Source organism: Platalea leucorodia (genome assembly GCF_965183815.1).
Source record: "Platalea leucorodia genome assembly, chromosome: 6".
In the NCBI taxonomy this organism is placed as follows: domain Eukaryota; kingdom Metazoa; phylum Chordata; class Aves; order Pelecaniformes; family Threskiornithidae; genus Platalea; species Platalea leucorodia.
This window is the reverse complement of record NC_138828.1, coordinates 36,539,134-36,552,180: the sequence shown is the minus strand read 5'-3', so window position 1 is coordinate 36,552,180 and position 13,047 is coordinate 36,539,134. Positions and strand designations below refer to the sequence as shown.

Genomic DNA, 13,047 nt, shown 5'->3' with positions numbered 1-13,047 from the left:
CCTCCCTTTGAGAAGCATTTCCGAGCAGGTCTTCAGCTCTGGTGTAATTCAGCCCTGGGAGCTCATAAAAGGCATGTCTATGCTTTCACTGAGGCACTAATTGCTTCCACATTACAATCCCCTGCATGCCGAGGTTTAGCGTCTGTCAGGAGCACCCGTTTTTGTTCCCGGCTGGTGCTGTTGCTAGCTGGCTGCTGCTCTCGTGGCACGGTGTGACTTTTGCAAAAGCCCTTCAACACCCACACAACTCGAGCCCCTGCACTGGCCCAGCTCACCGCTCGCCCGCCTGGGTTGGACCCAAGAGGATGCTGGGCATGGAGTCACGCACACCCCTCCCCGCACATCCCCATGTTGGCAGCAAGCCTGGGTATGGCTCCGGCTCCCCCTGAACCCACGTGCAGCCCACCCATCCTTGTGAAAAGGCTTTTTTTTTTTTCAAAACTAGGGGACCTGCTACACCAATCACTTGCCTTGGCTGCAATTCTTCATGTCCAGCCCCTGGGCTAAGGACCACCGCTGTAAGAGAGCCAGGTCTTCCAGTCACTCTTTCTGCATGCAGAGCTGTTTGCCTTTCATGTTGTGTCTTTCCTGGACTTAGAGCGGCAGAGGAATGTTACATGGGATGCCTGGTTTGGATTTGTCAAGCTAGTTTGAACAGACTGCAGCCAGACCCTTTTCCTGCTTCCCACTTTTGCTGAGAGCACTCTGCCTTTTTCCATGCCTGCTTTCCTAGGGCTGCTCCGCATAACCCCCCAGATGAGGAGGTGCAAGCAGAAGAGGCACTTTCCACTGTCTTCTCCTACACCCTCTGTTAAATCAAGGGTGTTAACGGCATGAGACAGGTTCTCCTCAAGGCACAAAACATCGTGTATCTGTGTGACGGCGTAAGTAAAAACCGATGCCTGTGGTTAGCTCCGTCTGGAAATGCCGTTGTAGGCAGCAAGATGGGGCTGGTGCCGGGTTTCTGCCGGCTGGCCCTGTTGAGCTGTCTGAACATAGCTGCAGTGCAGGCCAGTGAAGACCATCTTTAAGCATCATCTAAACTACAGCAACTTCTCCAGCCCAGGCTGCGCACCCACAGAGGAGCACACAGAGGCAGTGGTGGGAGAGGGAGCCCAAGCGATGCCCTGCCAGGCTACTCCCGGGCCCATCATTGGGGCCATCAGCCCGTCAAAGGCCCATCTGCACAAGCCTCGAGCTGCAGAGGCAGACAGGAACCCAACTGAAGGACTCCTGAGGAATGAATGCCCTGTCTGGGCCCCTTTCAGGGCTGTGTTTGCAGAGCCACCAGCTGAAACCCATCACCATAAGTCTTTGTCTTGGGGGGATCTCATCAATGTTTACAAACACCTGAAAGGAGGGTGCAAAGAGGAGGGAGCCAGGCTCTTTTCAGTGGTGTCCAGCGACAGGACCAGAGGCAATGGGCACAACCTGAAACACAGGAGGCTCCCTCTGAGCATCAGGAAACACTTGCACTGTGAGGGTGACGGAGCGCTGGCGCAGGTGTTGCACAGGGCGGTTGTGGAGTCACCATCCTTGGAGATCGTAAAAAAACATCTCGACACAGTCCTGGGCAGGCTGCTTTAGGTGGCCCTGCTTGAGCAGGGGGGGTTGGACCAGAGGACCTCCAGAGGTCCCTTCAACCTCAACCATGCTGTGAGTCTGTGTGTCACCAAGCTCTCCAGGTCACCTTCTGGGACAAGGGGGAATTGCTGTCTAGGGGTGTGGGACACATCAGGGGATGCAGGGGAAGAACATTTTGGGATTGCACAGGACTTATTGTGGGATGTTCGGGGGAGGAATCAAAGGCGGGAAAAGGGAGGGATTTAGGTGATTTGGGGAACAAGTGTGGGAAATAGAGAGGTAAGGGGATAAAGAGGGCTAGTTGCGTGTAAATAGTTGGCTAGTTGGTATGCTTGTCTGGCCATGCCCTGCACCTGATCAGCACAATCTCTCCTGTCCCCTTATTAAATTCCTTTCTAACTTTCCTGGGTGAGGGCTCTCTATTCTGTGTCCATGCGCACATATGGGGACAGCAACTGGAGTCAGACGGTGGGTCGGAGGAGCTGCGTGTCCACGGTGCAACATCTGAAGTGGGGAGGGGGGTGCAATCGCTAGTGAAGATCAAGCTGGACTAGCTGGAGAGCAGGTGAAGTGGCCTGGGATAAAAGGGGCATGGGGGTCTCTAAGGGCCAGCTCAGGGTATCAGAGCACCTGGATGTCTCCAGGAGTGAGAGCACACGGCTGTAGGACCAGGGGAGCCCTGGCCAGTTGTGTGTCTGAGCGAGACTGCCTGTGCTGGTGCCAACTGGAGTGGGGCTGCAGCCTCAGGGGCTCCCATCTCCAGGTGCCAGCAACTGGGAGAATGGCATCCAGGGACCAGCAGTTACTGGGCAGATTGAGTGTGTGAGCCCAGCAGCTGGAGCGATCCACCATGTACGTACATGTGTGCGTCTGTGTGCGCATACAGGCCGTTGGTGCTGTCCGTTCGCTTTAAGTGCTGCGTGTCTGTGATCTGTGTGGCCAGACGCGCATGTATGCGGTGTGTACGCGTGCTCTGTGCCTACTGGGAATACCTCGTCAGCCTCACGAGTGGTTGGACCTGGCAGGATGGAGCTGGAGCAGCCTCACCTCCTGTCACCTGTCAGATCTGGCATGATATGCTTTCCTCGAACACTGGCCTTCCTGCTGGAGCTTTTGTTTAGTTAGCAGGATGCTTATGCCCACACAAGAGTGCTTTGTCAGCGATTTGAAAAGGATACAAAGGAGTAAGTGCCTTTGAGAAGTTTTATTCTACACTCTCAGTTTCAGAAACCTTTACACAAACTACAGAAACCAAATCAAAGCAGAGAGTTGCAGAAGTTTCCTCTTCAGGCGTATGAGCAGCCTACTTTTCATTAATTCACCTTTCCTGTGTCCAAAAGCAGGGCATTGTGCTCCCTCATCTTGCCCAGATGTTGAAGGACTGAAAGGACCTAATTTTTCGTTAATGTTGTTGAATTACTATCATACCCACACTGGAGCATTCCCTGCTCCTCCCCGCTCCCCCCCCACCTCCTTCAACTCTGGAAACACCATAAAGCCTCCAAGAACAAGGTGATGATTTCTGGCCTGTGGGAGCATGTCCGCAAGAGAAGACCTGCCCTACGAGCAGCAAAGCCAGCCCAGGGCAGGCAGGCAAGTTTCCATCCCGTATTTCAAGAGGGAACAGGTAAAGGGATTTGCTCATAGATACCGGCAGGTCCCAGGGAGAAGCTGTTTCACCTCTCATAGCAAGGTACCAGCCACTCAGCTCATTCAAAACGGCTGCGGTTCAGTAGCTGGATCAGGCATGGACTTGTGGAGTCCCGAATCAGGCACTTTACTTCCCCCCAGGCCTGCTTTCAAAAAATGTGCCTGTCTGCCTTTAAAAAGCAGTCCAAGCTCTCCTGAATATCAGTAAGCAACAAGGTTCTCCAGAGGCTGTTCTGTCTTCTGCCTTGCTCAGATGAAGTGCTATTTCCTCCCTGTGCTTTTCAGGTTTTCCACCAGGGAAGGAGGCTTTTTGGTCCTATAAGCAGCAGTGCCTGGGATCCGGGCCCCTCTGATGGTACTGATGTACGGCAGAAGGGGAGGCTCCCGCACCACCAACGCGGTGCCCTTGGGAGTATAGGCTCGGAGCAGCAGTTTCTCTTCCGCATGAGCTGTCACTGCCACCCAACCTGCACAGCCAAAAAAAATGCAGACAGTCAGCAAGACGAGTGACTACTATCGGAACGAGGGTTCTGACGCAAACTCAGTGCCTCCTGTGTTGGCTCAGAACCTCAGCTACCCAGGTGAGATTCTTTGAGAAACCAAGCTCAAAGGTAATATCCAGCCCTTCCTCAGTAGAAGGCAGCACCTAAAGCCACATCTTACTCTCCCCAGACACAGCTCTTTTCTGGTGAACTTAAGAGGGATGGTGGGAACTACCAAAACCACAATAATAAAACTTTCCAGTCCATGGCCCTTTCCCTCTCACCTGGACAGCGGACAGTGTCACAGCCATTCCAGATGCTGTGGAACTTGTATGGCAGCCAGAGCATAAAATATTCCAATGTGGTCATCCTGTACAAGCATGGTTGTTAATCTCCATTCTTGGAGGTTGCCAAGCCTCAGTCGGACAAAGTCATGGCTGCCCTGATTTTGTGTTGGTGACAGTCCTGCTCTGAGCAGGAAACAGGGCTTCATCCCTTCAGAGGCCTCTTCCCATCAATGTTTTTAGGATGTAGACCCTGCAAAGCAAACTAATGAAGAAATATTAAATTACCTGCAGAGGAAAGCTTGATATCTGCGACTGCCTCAGTGGTACCAATTCCTTTCAGTGTAATGTCCTGAGGGACAAGCGGGGGGAACTCTTTCATTCGCTCTTCCCCACCCATGGGAACCTAACATCAAAACATGGAGAAAAGACTTAAGTTGAGAGATGCTTCAGCACTCCCACCTTAAACTGGCAAGCAAGGTACAAGGGGGAATAAAGGTATTAGGCCATGGTTATCCAAGTAAGAGCTGGCTTGAATACCTACAGGAGCTATTTCACGTTTGCCAAGAACAGAATCGGGATCACATCCAGAGCGATCCAGCGGGAGCTCAGAGGTGAGCAAAGATGGAGTGCCCACTGCAGGACCCTGCTGCTGGCTCAAGCCAGCTGCCTTGATGTGAGCGACAGCACTTGTTCTCAATGTGGGCAGGAAGGGAGCTGCCAGGACAAGGACAGCTCACCCCATCCCCCATCAATCTGCATGTGCTATACAGTACGTGGCAATACCAAGGGAAAAGTCAGACCACCAAAATATGCAGGGCTGTGCAGAGGATCCAGTGGGGAAAGAATAAGAAAGGTACATTTTTCAACTGCAATCTGTTCTGAAACCCCAGTCTGAAGTTTGCCATGGAAAATACCCCCATTGCTGCCTGCACTTTAAGGCTTTTCAAGAAAAGCCAAGCATCAGAGAGCAGAGAACCGCAAATCATCATCTTAGCCTGAATGCTAGAAACAGAAACTTGGCCGAAATGCATCATCTTGGGTGCTCTCTCCTAACACAGCTGCAGCCACGCAGTCTGTACAGGACTGTTCCACACCGCAGATCTCCACTCTCCCACTGCAGAAGTCCCCTGACATGGGCTGGTTTTCCCCATGAACTTTTCCCCAGCCAGGGCGCTTCACCAGGCAGGACAGCCTGCCTATCTGCAAGCAAGAGCCCATGACAGCACCTCCTCTTACCTTTAGTAACTCTTGGCCAGCCTGCTTCTCGTAGATGGCATCTGCATTACTCAGGGTAGAAATGTGGACTGGCAATAGGTTAGAAGCCACGACAGAAAACCAGGCAGGCTTTTCTCCCTGAAATAGATGGCAAGAGGAGGGTGTTACTTACGATAACAGAAAAGTAGCCCTGATTTGCTCTCTCCTGCTCTGTTTCTTTCCTGCATGTTGAAAACCTGTTTGACTGATGCCCTGTCTTTGTCCAAGGAGGGGTCCTTGCCTCTGTCACTGCAGAGCAGCCAGAGTTTACATAAACAGGGGAGCTGAGCTTCCAGGAGAGAAGCGCCCATGGCTTCACCATCCTGCCTCAAAGCACCCTCAACACCATATCCCTGCCATCACATCTGCTCAGCTCAGGCAAATCATCTAAGGGATATCTTTGCTCAAGTTCAATTCCCACGGACAAACTCAGTGTGGTTATTTAGCAAGAGAGGTGATGGACATCTGTTTGGTGCTTCTTTTCTTATCACTTTACATTTCTAACATGCATCTCTCATCAAATGGTACATGGTTCCAAGCTGCTCTCAAGCTATGCAAAGACCAAATGTGGAGCAATTTCAGCAGGCACTCTCATAACTTTTGCACTTAAAGCAAACAAGGTTACAGAGGGGAAAGACCTCTACAAACACTGCTAGCAGCCTGAAATAAGGAAACCCAAGTGCAGCAATTCCTCCAAGCTCCTCACAGATTTAATCTGAGGCAGGGGGTCCTCTATCATGGTCTGAGCACAACTGTCTTCCTTCAAGGTCTCTGGAAGATGTAGATATGCAAGACTGATACAGCAACGGGCTGAGACAGATACTGAGAATCTCTGGGGCCTTAAAAGTCCTAAATGTCTACCGTCTGCTGTCCTAAAATAGCCACAGCTGAGCTTGCTAGGAGCACCATTACATGGAGAATGGGCTTATAGCACAAAGCCTAACTGTCAGCTCTGCTGCACTGGACATGTCTCTCAGCCTGATTCTCTCTCACCAGGAGGTGGTGTGACACTCCTTTACCCTGACCTCAGGTTCCCCAGGCTGCCAACACCAGCTGCATTCTCCACAACTCCCAAGAACAAAAATCATCCCTCATGACAAAACAACCCCTTGGGCAGCCCTGTGGCCAGACTGCCTGCCCTGTCCTCTTCATCGTGTGAAAGGCCTCGTCCATGCTCACAGGCTGGCCTGATCTCGCAGCGTTTCCGCAGAGGGTGTTTACTGCCAGCAAGATGTCACCACCTGTACCGCTGTCCTCCTTTGTCAGGGATGCGAATCCAGGTGCTTTCTCAAGTGCCTGACAGCACCCAACCAACATGCCTAGTTGTTTTCTGAGACAGTATGGATAAAGACAGTTTTGTTTGTTTTTATTTTTTCTGCTGGGTTGCTCTCCTCACAAACAGCACTTTTTCTGAGTGACGCGTTACTCCTCTGTACTGCCCAAGCTGTGTTTTGAGCTGGGGCTCTGGATTCTCACCTTAACTATGATGGAGCTCTCCTGCCACACTGGCACACTATTACTTACAGAATCCTGTTCCCTTCACTTTTTTGCTTTTCTTCCAGCAGGTCAAGAGTGTCCTCAGCAAAGTACCAATTCAACATTTCTATAGTGATCTTGGAAAGCTGACGGAAACAAAGGAATAGCCATACACGCCCTTCCCAAAATGGGGAAAACTACTGAGAAAGGCATTATCCTAAGCGCTAGACCCATATCTGGAAGAAACCACCCCTTCCAGAGGAAACATCATGGGAGGTCAGCTCCACACAACTCTATAAAGGTGTATAGCATGAGCTTTCTAATAAATGGAAGAAATTGGCAGGGACACACACACAGAGCACCTTTAAAAATATTTTTACAGAAACTAAAATATATGTACATTTAATTGCTTCCTTGGGCAAATTCTTCAGAGAGGTCTGGGTCAGGAAAGAAAATGCTCATGCTTTTTTCTCTTGGCAGACAGCTTTCACGAAACACAGAAATGAGGAAACCCACCTATCTTCCCAGTTAATTCTGGCACTGTCCTTCTTCCCTCCCTCCCTGGTGCCTTTGTATGTTATGGGAAGCATATCAAGCTGAAGGCGTTTGTCAGCATTCAAAAGCAGTTACCATTACACAATATAAAATACTGCAAACTGGTAACAAGTATCAAACCTTTCAACTGCAACTCCCCATCCCAACTCATTTTGACTTTATGCAGTGCTTTATTAACAGACTCATCATCTCAAAAGCAGCAAAGAAAGGGTCTGGGAAAGCTACCCAGAAAGCTTTTTACTGCATGGTACTATAACAAGAGATGAAGCAGCTGCTCAAAAAATCCTTTCTCCCCTTACCTCTAAGTAGTCTACACGTCCCAAGGCTGCTAAAAACAAGACCATTCCTGGCTTGAGAATGAAGGTCCGTGGAATGATGGCATGTGTTGGCAAAACCAGCTTTACTTCTTTCTCTGTCAGGAGATTTAAAACCTGCAAAATAAATTGCACTGCCATAACTCATTCCAGATGTGTCAATGGGGACAATGAAATTAATATTGGTATTACATCGCTAGAGGAAAAATATCAGTGTGAGGAATGTCTAACAGAACAGTTCAATTCTGGTCCACGCAGTAAGTGAGAAATGGGAGGAGGTAGGGATGTCACCAGTCTCCATGGCAATGCAGGGTCCATAGCAAAGTAAAACAGCTGCCAGGAGCCTGCTAGACCACGGGTTTGGGAATCCTGGATCTGGCTGGAACAAGCTCACACAAGATTTACTGTGCTTTAGCATGAGCGCAGCCATGTGCAGAACTGGCAACCACCTTTGGCTATGACATTTGAGTTACTCCACTTAGGCAGTGATGCAAAGTGCTGAATCATTACTAGCAGCAAAGCGAGTCTCAAATATCTCACTGAGAGAAAAGTGCTGGATCAGACTGTGAAACAACTAAAACTGCAGGATGACCAGCCTGCCCCACAGTGTGGATCCCCACCCCAGGCACCGCGAAACAAGCTCTCCCATCTGCGAGGGCTCCCAAATGCTCCTGCTGCTTGTATTCCTCTCTTCCCTTTCATCTCTTGGCTTAACTGGCTCATCTGTTTAGGTGCTAACTTGTTTCAGTAAAATGATCCACCCCAAAGTCTACTGAAAAGCCAGCGACTTAACCAGCAGTGCCGCAGCCACAGCGGTCTGATTGCTTCCTAGAGGAGCACTGTTCAAACCCAGCTAAGAAACAACGTGCAGGCACAGAAATTCAGCGCCTTGAAGGAAATAACTAGTCTCCAGGTTGGTGGTGACTCTTTCCTAGAGACAGGGAACTGACAGCAGAAATGTTTCCAACTGTGCCCCCCATGCATGCAACAGTCATGCAAATGCAAGTTTGTAGCAGTCTGGCCATGAGGATTAACCTCAATTCAGCATTAAAAGACCAAACTAACAAGGGTTGTGGTGCAGCCAGAACCCCGAATGCTCTTCCTGTGTTCACAAGCAGACAAGCTTTAGCTTGAAAGTCAGGGCAGCCTTCAACACCAATTCTAAAAGACTGGGAGGCTTTGCCCTGCTAGCTGCAGGTTTTCTAATGTGTTTGGCAATGCTTACACCAAAATTTGAGAGTCATCAGTAATCCTTTTCTATGCTTTCCACAAGTTTGGCTTTGGAAGGAGTCATGAGGAAGCAGCTGAAAACAAACCTCCAAGGAACAATGACAAAAATGTAATTCCATCACATGCTAACAGCCACTTTCCCTCTCTCTTCTTCCAAAATAAAAAACAACCTGCTCGTAACTAGAAATCTCCCCTGCCAAAATCTGCCACATAGACCATCTACTTGTCCTCCAGCCAGATCGAACACTGACCACAGAAACAAAATTTGATCTGAGACTTGGCATGTAGCTCTCCAAAGGCACAGCAATGATAACCGAAATCAGAAACAGCAGCAAGTATTTCTGGATGCAGGAAAGCCCACTTGTTTTCCACACTTATTCAACTCCAGAAGAGGGGAAGAACACATCCAATCTCCAGTTACCAAACCAGGTCTCTAAGCTGATGACTGTCTTTACACTGGACACTAACTAGCTATCAGAGAGCAAAGTTCCACAGTAAAGTGGGTTATGATCTAGCAAACATATCTACTAGAAGACCAGTAGTGTTCTAGTGTTCATGAAAGCAGCATCTGCACTTGAGCTGTGCAGTCTCAGTACAGCTCTTGCACTTCCTTCTCTTCACAACTTTCCTATCTCCTTGTACTTTTTCATCTTCCCAAAGAGATGACCTGCAGCTCTGCATAGATATCAAAGAGATCAAAAAATCAAAACATGACTTTTTTGGATGTGTGCACTACATCGGCACTGGCTTTAGAGCCATTGCTCTACTGAAACATTGAGGTACTGGAGCTATTAACAGGAACACTGCAGATCCTGTTAGCTTCAGGAAACCGCTTTCTCAAAGATTTGGTTCAGTCACACAACGCTGGTTATCGTCCTAAGCTCCACCTTCTTCAGTAGACCAGCAATGCTAAAAAAGTGCAAACTTCTTTGGGTGATGCTGGTATAAACTTGCTTATAGCACTATTGCTTGCTTCCCTTCATTCAGATGTTAAGAAAGCTTGCTGACGCAGTCATACAGTTCCTTTGCAAAGATCACAGTATGCGCTATTCAGAAATGCAACAGCGCTAACACAATGAACCCTTCCTAAGTAAATACAAACCATATTTTAACACAATTGCCCAAAACAAAAGAATCCTAACGCCAGGACTGCAGCAGACGTACTCTCCCACGCGCACAGCTAAGACGGAACAGTCCTCCCAAACCCTGACCTCCTGAAACACAGCACCACAGAGTACCTACGCAGTTTTCCTTTACAATCCCTGGAGTATCAAAACACCAGCGAGCATCCTTCACTTCGTTGTATGTGAACTCTTCCCTTTCCTCACGCTTCCTCGGGGAATGCCTGGGATCTTCATCTATGCTGTATGAGAGCACGTCAGGGTCAAAGTCAACCACATGGCTAGACTTCTGGCGTTGAAATGTTCTTCCAACTCTGCCTGGATTGAAACGAAAGGTTTCCTGGTAATTAATTTATTAATGTGCTTTTCCTTCAACTAGACACCTGTTCCTTCCCTTGATTAAAAAAGATGCACGTTGGTAATATAAAGGTGATAAAGATGCTATGTGGCTAGAAATTTGTGTGTTCAAAAGCCAAGATGCTAAGAAATTCCTTCTATAACTCTTGCTTAGCACTCCTGAAGCCTAAAAACCTTAGCAGGGACCGGATCACAGATACCTCATTATTTCCATTTTACAGTAAAGCACGCCGCCTTCTTTTTTCACTGCCTTAGACTGTCAAACACAGAATTATTTGAAAATCAGAGCTATCTTCTGGCAACCCCCTCTTTTGGATACATGCTAAAATGATGCACAACCGCTGCGGCCTGCAGCCAAAACGTCATTATTTAAAAATGAAACTTGTTTTCTTCCTTTGGGAATGAGAGATGGCCTACATTGCAGTATCATTCTAAACCACTAAGCTATCTGAACTAGGTTAGTAAATGCCTGGCTGATGGGAGGTGCACTGCACAGAGGAAACCTCTGCGATGATACTACAACAGCTGAAAAACAAGTACTCGAAAGAAATACTAACGATGCTACTTACAGAGGAGCTAGAGGTCTTGCACCCACTACTCTGGGAACAAAAACTGGCCAAAATAAAAGTTTGGAAATTTTCTATTGCTACTACAGATAGCATGTTTTTCCCATAATTAAATGGAAATGAGTTCTTTCAGAATGGGAAGAAATTACCTGCCAAAATCAGCTGGATCCTACAGCAAATTAAGGAGTTAACAGTCCTTTGTGTAATGCGGTATTTTCATCAGGGCAGAGGGGCAATACCTTTACTCAGGCAATACTCACCCACTAAGTAACCTTCCTTTTTAAGGCGATTAAGGTACTTTTTTTCTTCACTGCTTAGCTCATCTTCTGTTTTTGTTGCCTCCTCTTTCAGCCTCTCCTGCCTTCGGAATATCCTGTCACATGTAGGATTAATAATTGGAAATTTCAACAGGTTCAGTGTTGTTCCTGGAAAAAACAGAAGGCATGTTTGGGCTTCTGACTACCTGGCACATTTGAGCTCTGAGGAACACGGGAAAAAAAATTGCTTCTCCAGCTTTTGGGTGAAACTCAGTAACACAAGGTTGGAGGTCGAACTACAGATGCTCTCATAAAGTACTAGCCTCCCAAGCCAGGGTGGCAGAAATGAGGCATCCATCTGCTTGAGATCTGCTCTCCCTGTGGTTTGATGAAACAGGTCTCAAAGCCAAGTGGTGCCAAGACTGGCTTAACACACCCCAGGCAAGTCCCACCTCCAGGCAGCTTCGTTTGGCCTACGATTGTTTTACAGGTATGCGCCAGTCCACCTCCAGGTCTCTCTCTAGACTGGAGGACAGCCCTGATCGATAGGGAGATGGCAAGGCATGCAGATCAGGTACCGTCCCCACTGGCAGGGGAGCACCCGGGCTGGCTCTGGTTTACCAGCCCCCTTAGTGCTACGAGACACACAGCACCCTCTGCGCAAGCCTCGCGCCCTTGCCGCCCTGAGGAAGGCGATGATTCGAAGCATGGCGCAGCACCGGAGCTCGCTGCCCACAATGGTGATGCTTCGGGGTGGCGGGCGCCCGTTCGGTGACAGGTCCCCCTGCCCCAGGGGTGGCCGAGGGGAGCCCTGCAGAAGGCCCAGGGCTAGCTGGCCTCCAAGTGCCCGACCCCGTGCGTGACCCCAGTGCGATGGGAAGAGCTGTGTCCCCAACCTGGCCAGGGGGAGACGGTGGCCCTGTCGACGGCATCGCGGGCACGGGACTTGCAGTAGTCGGAGCACAGCAGGGTGTTGAAGAGCGTCGACTTGCCGGAGTTGGTGGCGCCCAGCAGGTAGACGTCGCCGGCGCACCTCCAGGAGCGCTGCAGCCGGCTGACCAGCCCCTCCATGCCGAAGCCCGTCTTGGCGCTCACCAGGCGGACGTCCACCAGCGGGGCTCCGCGCAGGCCGGCCTGGGCGCAGGCCGCCTCCACCCGCTGCCGCAGCCGCCCCAGGTGGCCGGGGGAGTCGGCGGGCAGCAGGTCCACCTTGTTGCCCACCACCAGCAGCCCGGCGGCGGGGACGTCGGGGCCCAGCAGCGCCGGCAGCTGGGGCAGCACCGGGTCGGGCAGCTCCATCACGTCGAGGAGGTAGAGGAGGAGCGGGCCGCGGCCGTGGCGCGGGGGGCGGCGCAGGGCGGCGCTGACCACCAGGCGGTGCTGCTCGGGCGGCAGCCGCAGCCGCAGGGCCCGGCCGTGGTGGGCCAGCAGCCAGCAGCGCTGGCAGACGGCGCCCCGCAGCCCGGCCGCGCCGGCCAGGCCCTCCGACAGGCTCTGGTACTTCTCCGCCGGGACGAAGCCCGGCGCCGCGTCGTCCCGGCACTGCAGCTCGGCCCCGCAGCCCGAGCAGTTCACGCCGCTCGGCGACACCGAGGGGTCGGGCCGCCCCACCGGGCCCCGCTCCCGCCGCTGCCCGCCCCGCTCCCGCTCCCGGCGGGGCGCTGCCGCTGCCGCCGCCGCCGCTGCTGCCGCTGCCGCTGCCGCCCCGCCCCGCTCCGGCTCCGGCTCGTACTCGGGGAAGACAAACGGCTCCTCCTCGCCGCCGGCTGCCGCCCCGCGCCGCCGCAGCGGGGCCCAGGGCCGGGCGCGCGCCAGGCGGGACAGGAGCGCGGGGGCCAGGCGCTGCATGGCGGGGCCGGCGCCGGGCGCGGGGCGCGGGGGCGGGGCTCGGCAGCCGCGCATGCGCGGCCTCCT

The 13,047-nt window shown here is 51.3% G+C and overlaps 1 protein-coding gene across 3 annotated transcripts; it reads right to left on the bottom strand.

Annotated features, from left to right (window-relative positions):
* Positions 1–2,861: 2,861 nt before the first annotated feature.
* NOA1 (nitric oxide associated 1) lies at positions 2,862–12,981 on the bottom strand (the record flags this gene model as incomplete). Of its 3 annotated transcripts, XM_082315941.1 has the most annotated exons (7): positions 2,862–3,701; positions 4,289–4,406; positions 5,240–5,356; positions 7,588–7,719; positions 10,075–10,271; positions 11,137–11,301; positions 12,030–12,981. In XM_082315941.1, the coding sequence occupies 7 exons, from the start codon at positions 12,979–12,981 to the stop codon at positions 3,496–3,498; spliced, it is 1,887 nt and encodes a 628-aa protein (XP_082172067.1). In that variant the 3' UTR covers positions 2,862–3,495. The 3 variants fall into 3 exon arrangements, with proteins under 3 accessions (XP_082172067.1, XP_082172068.1, XP_082172069.1); XM_082315942.1 differs by lacking the exons at positions 2,862–3,701; positions 4,289–4,406 and adding an exon at positions 4,092–4,265; XM_082315943.1 differs by lacking the exons at positions 2,862–3,701; positions 4,289–4,406 and adding an exon at positions 4,092–4,253.
* Between the last annotated feature and the right edge of the window lie 66 nt (positions 12,982–13,047).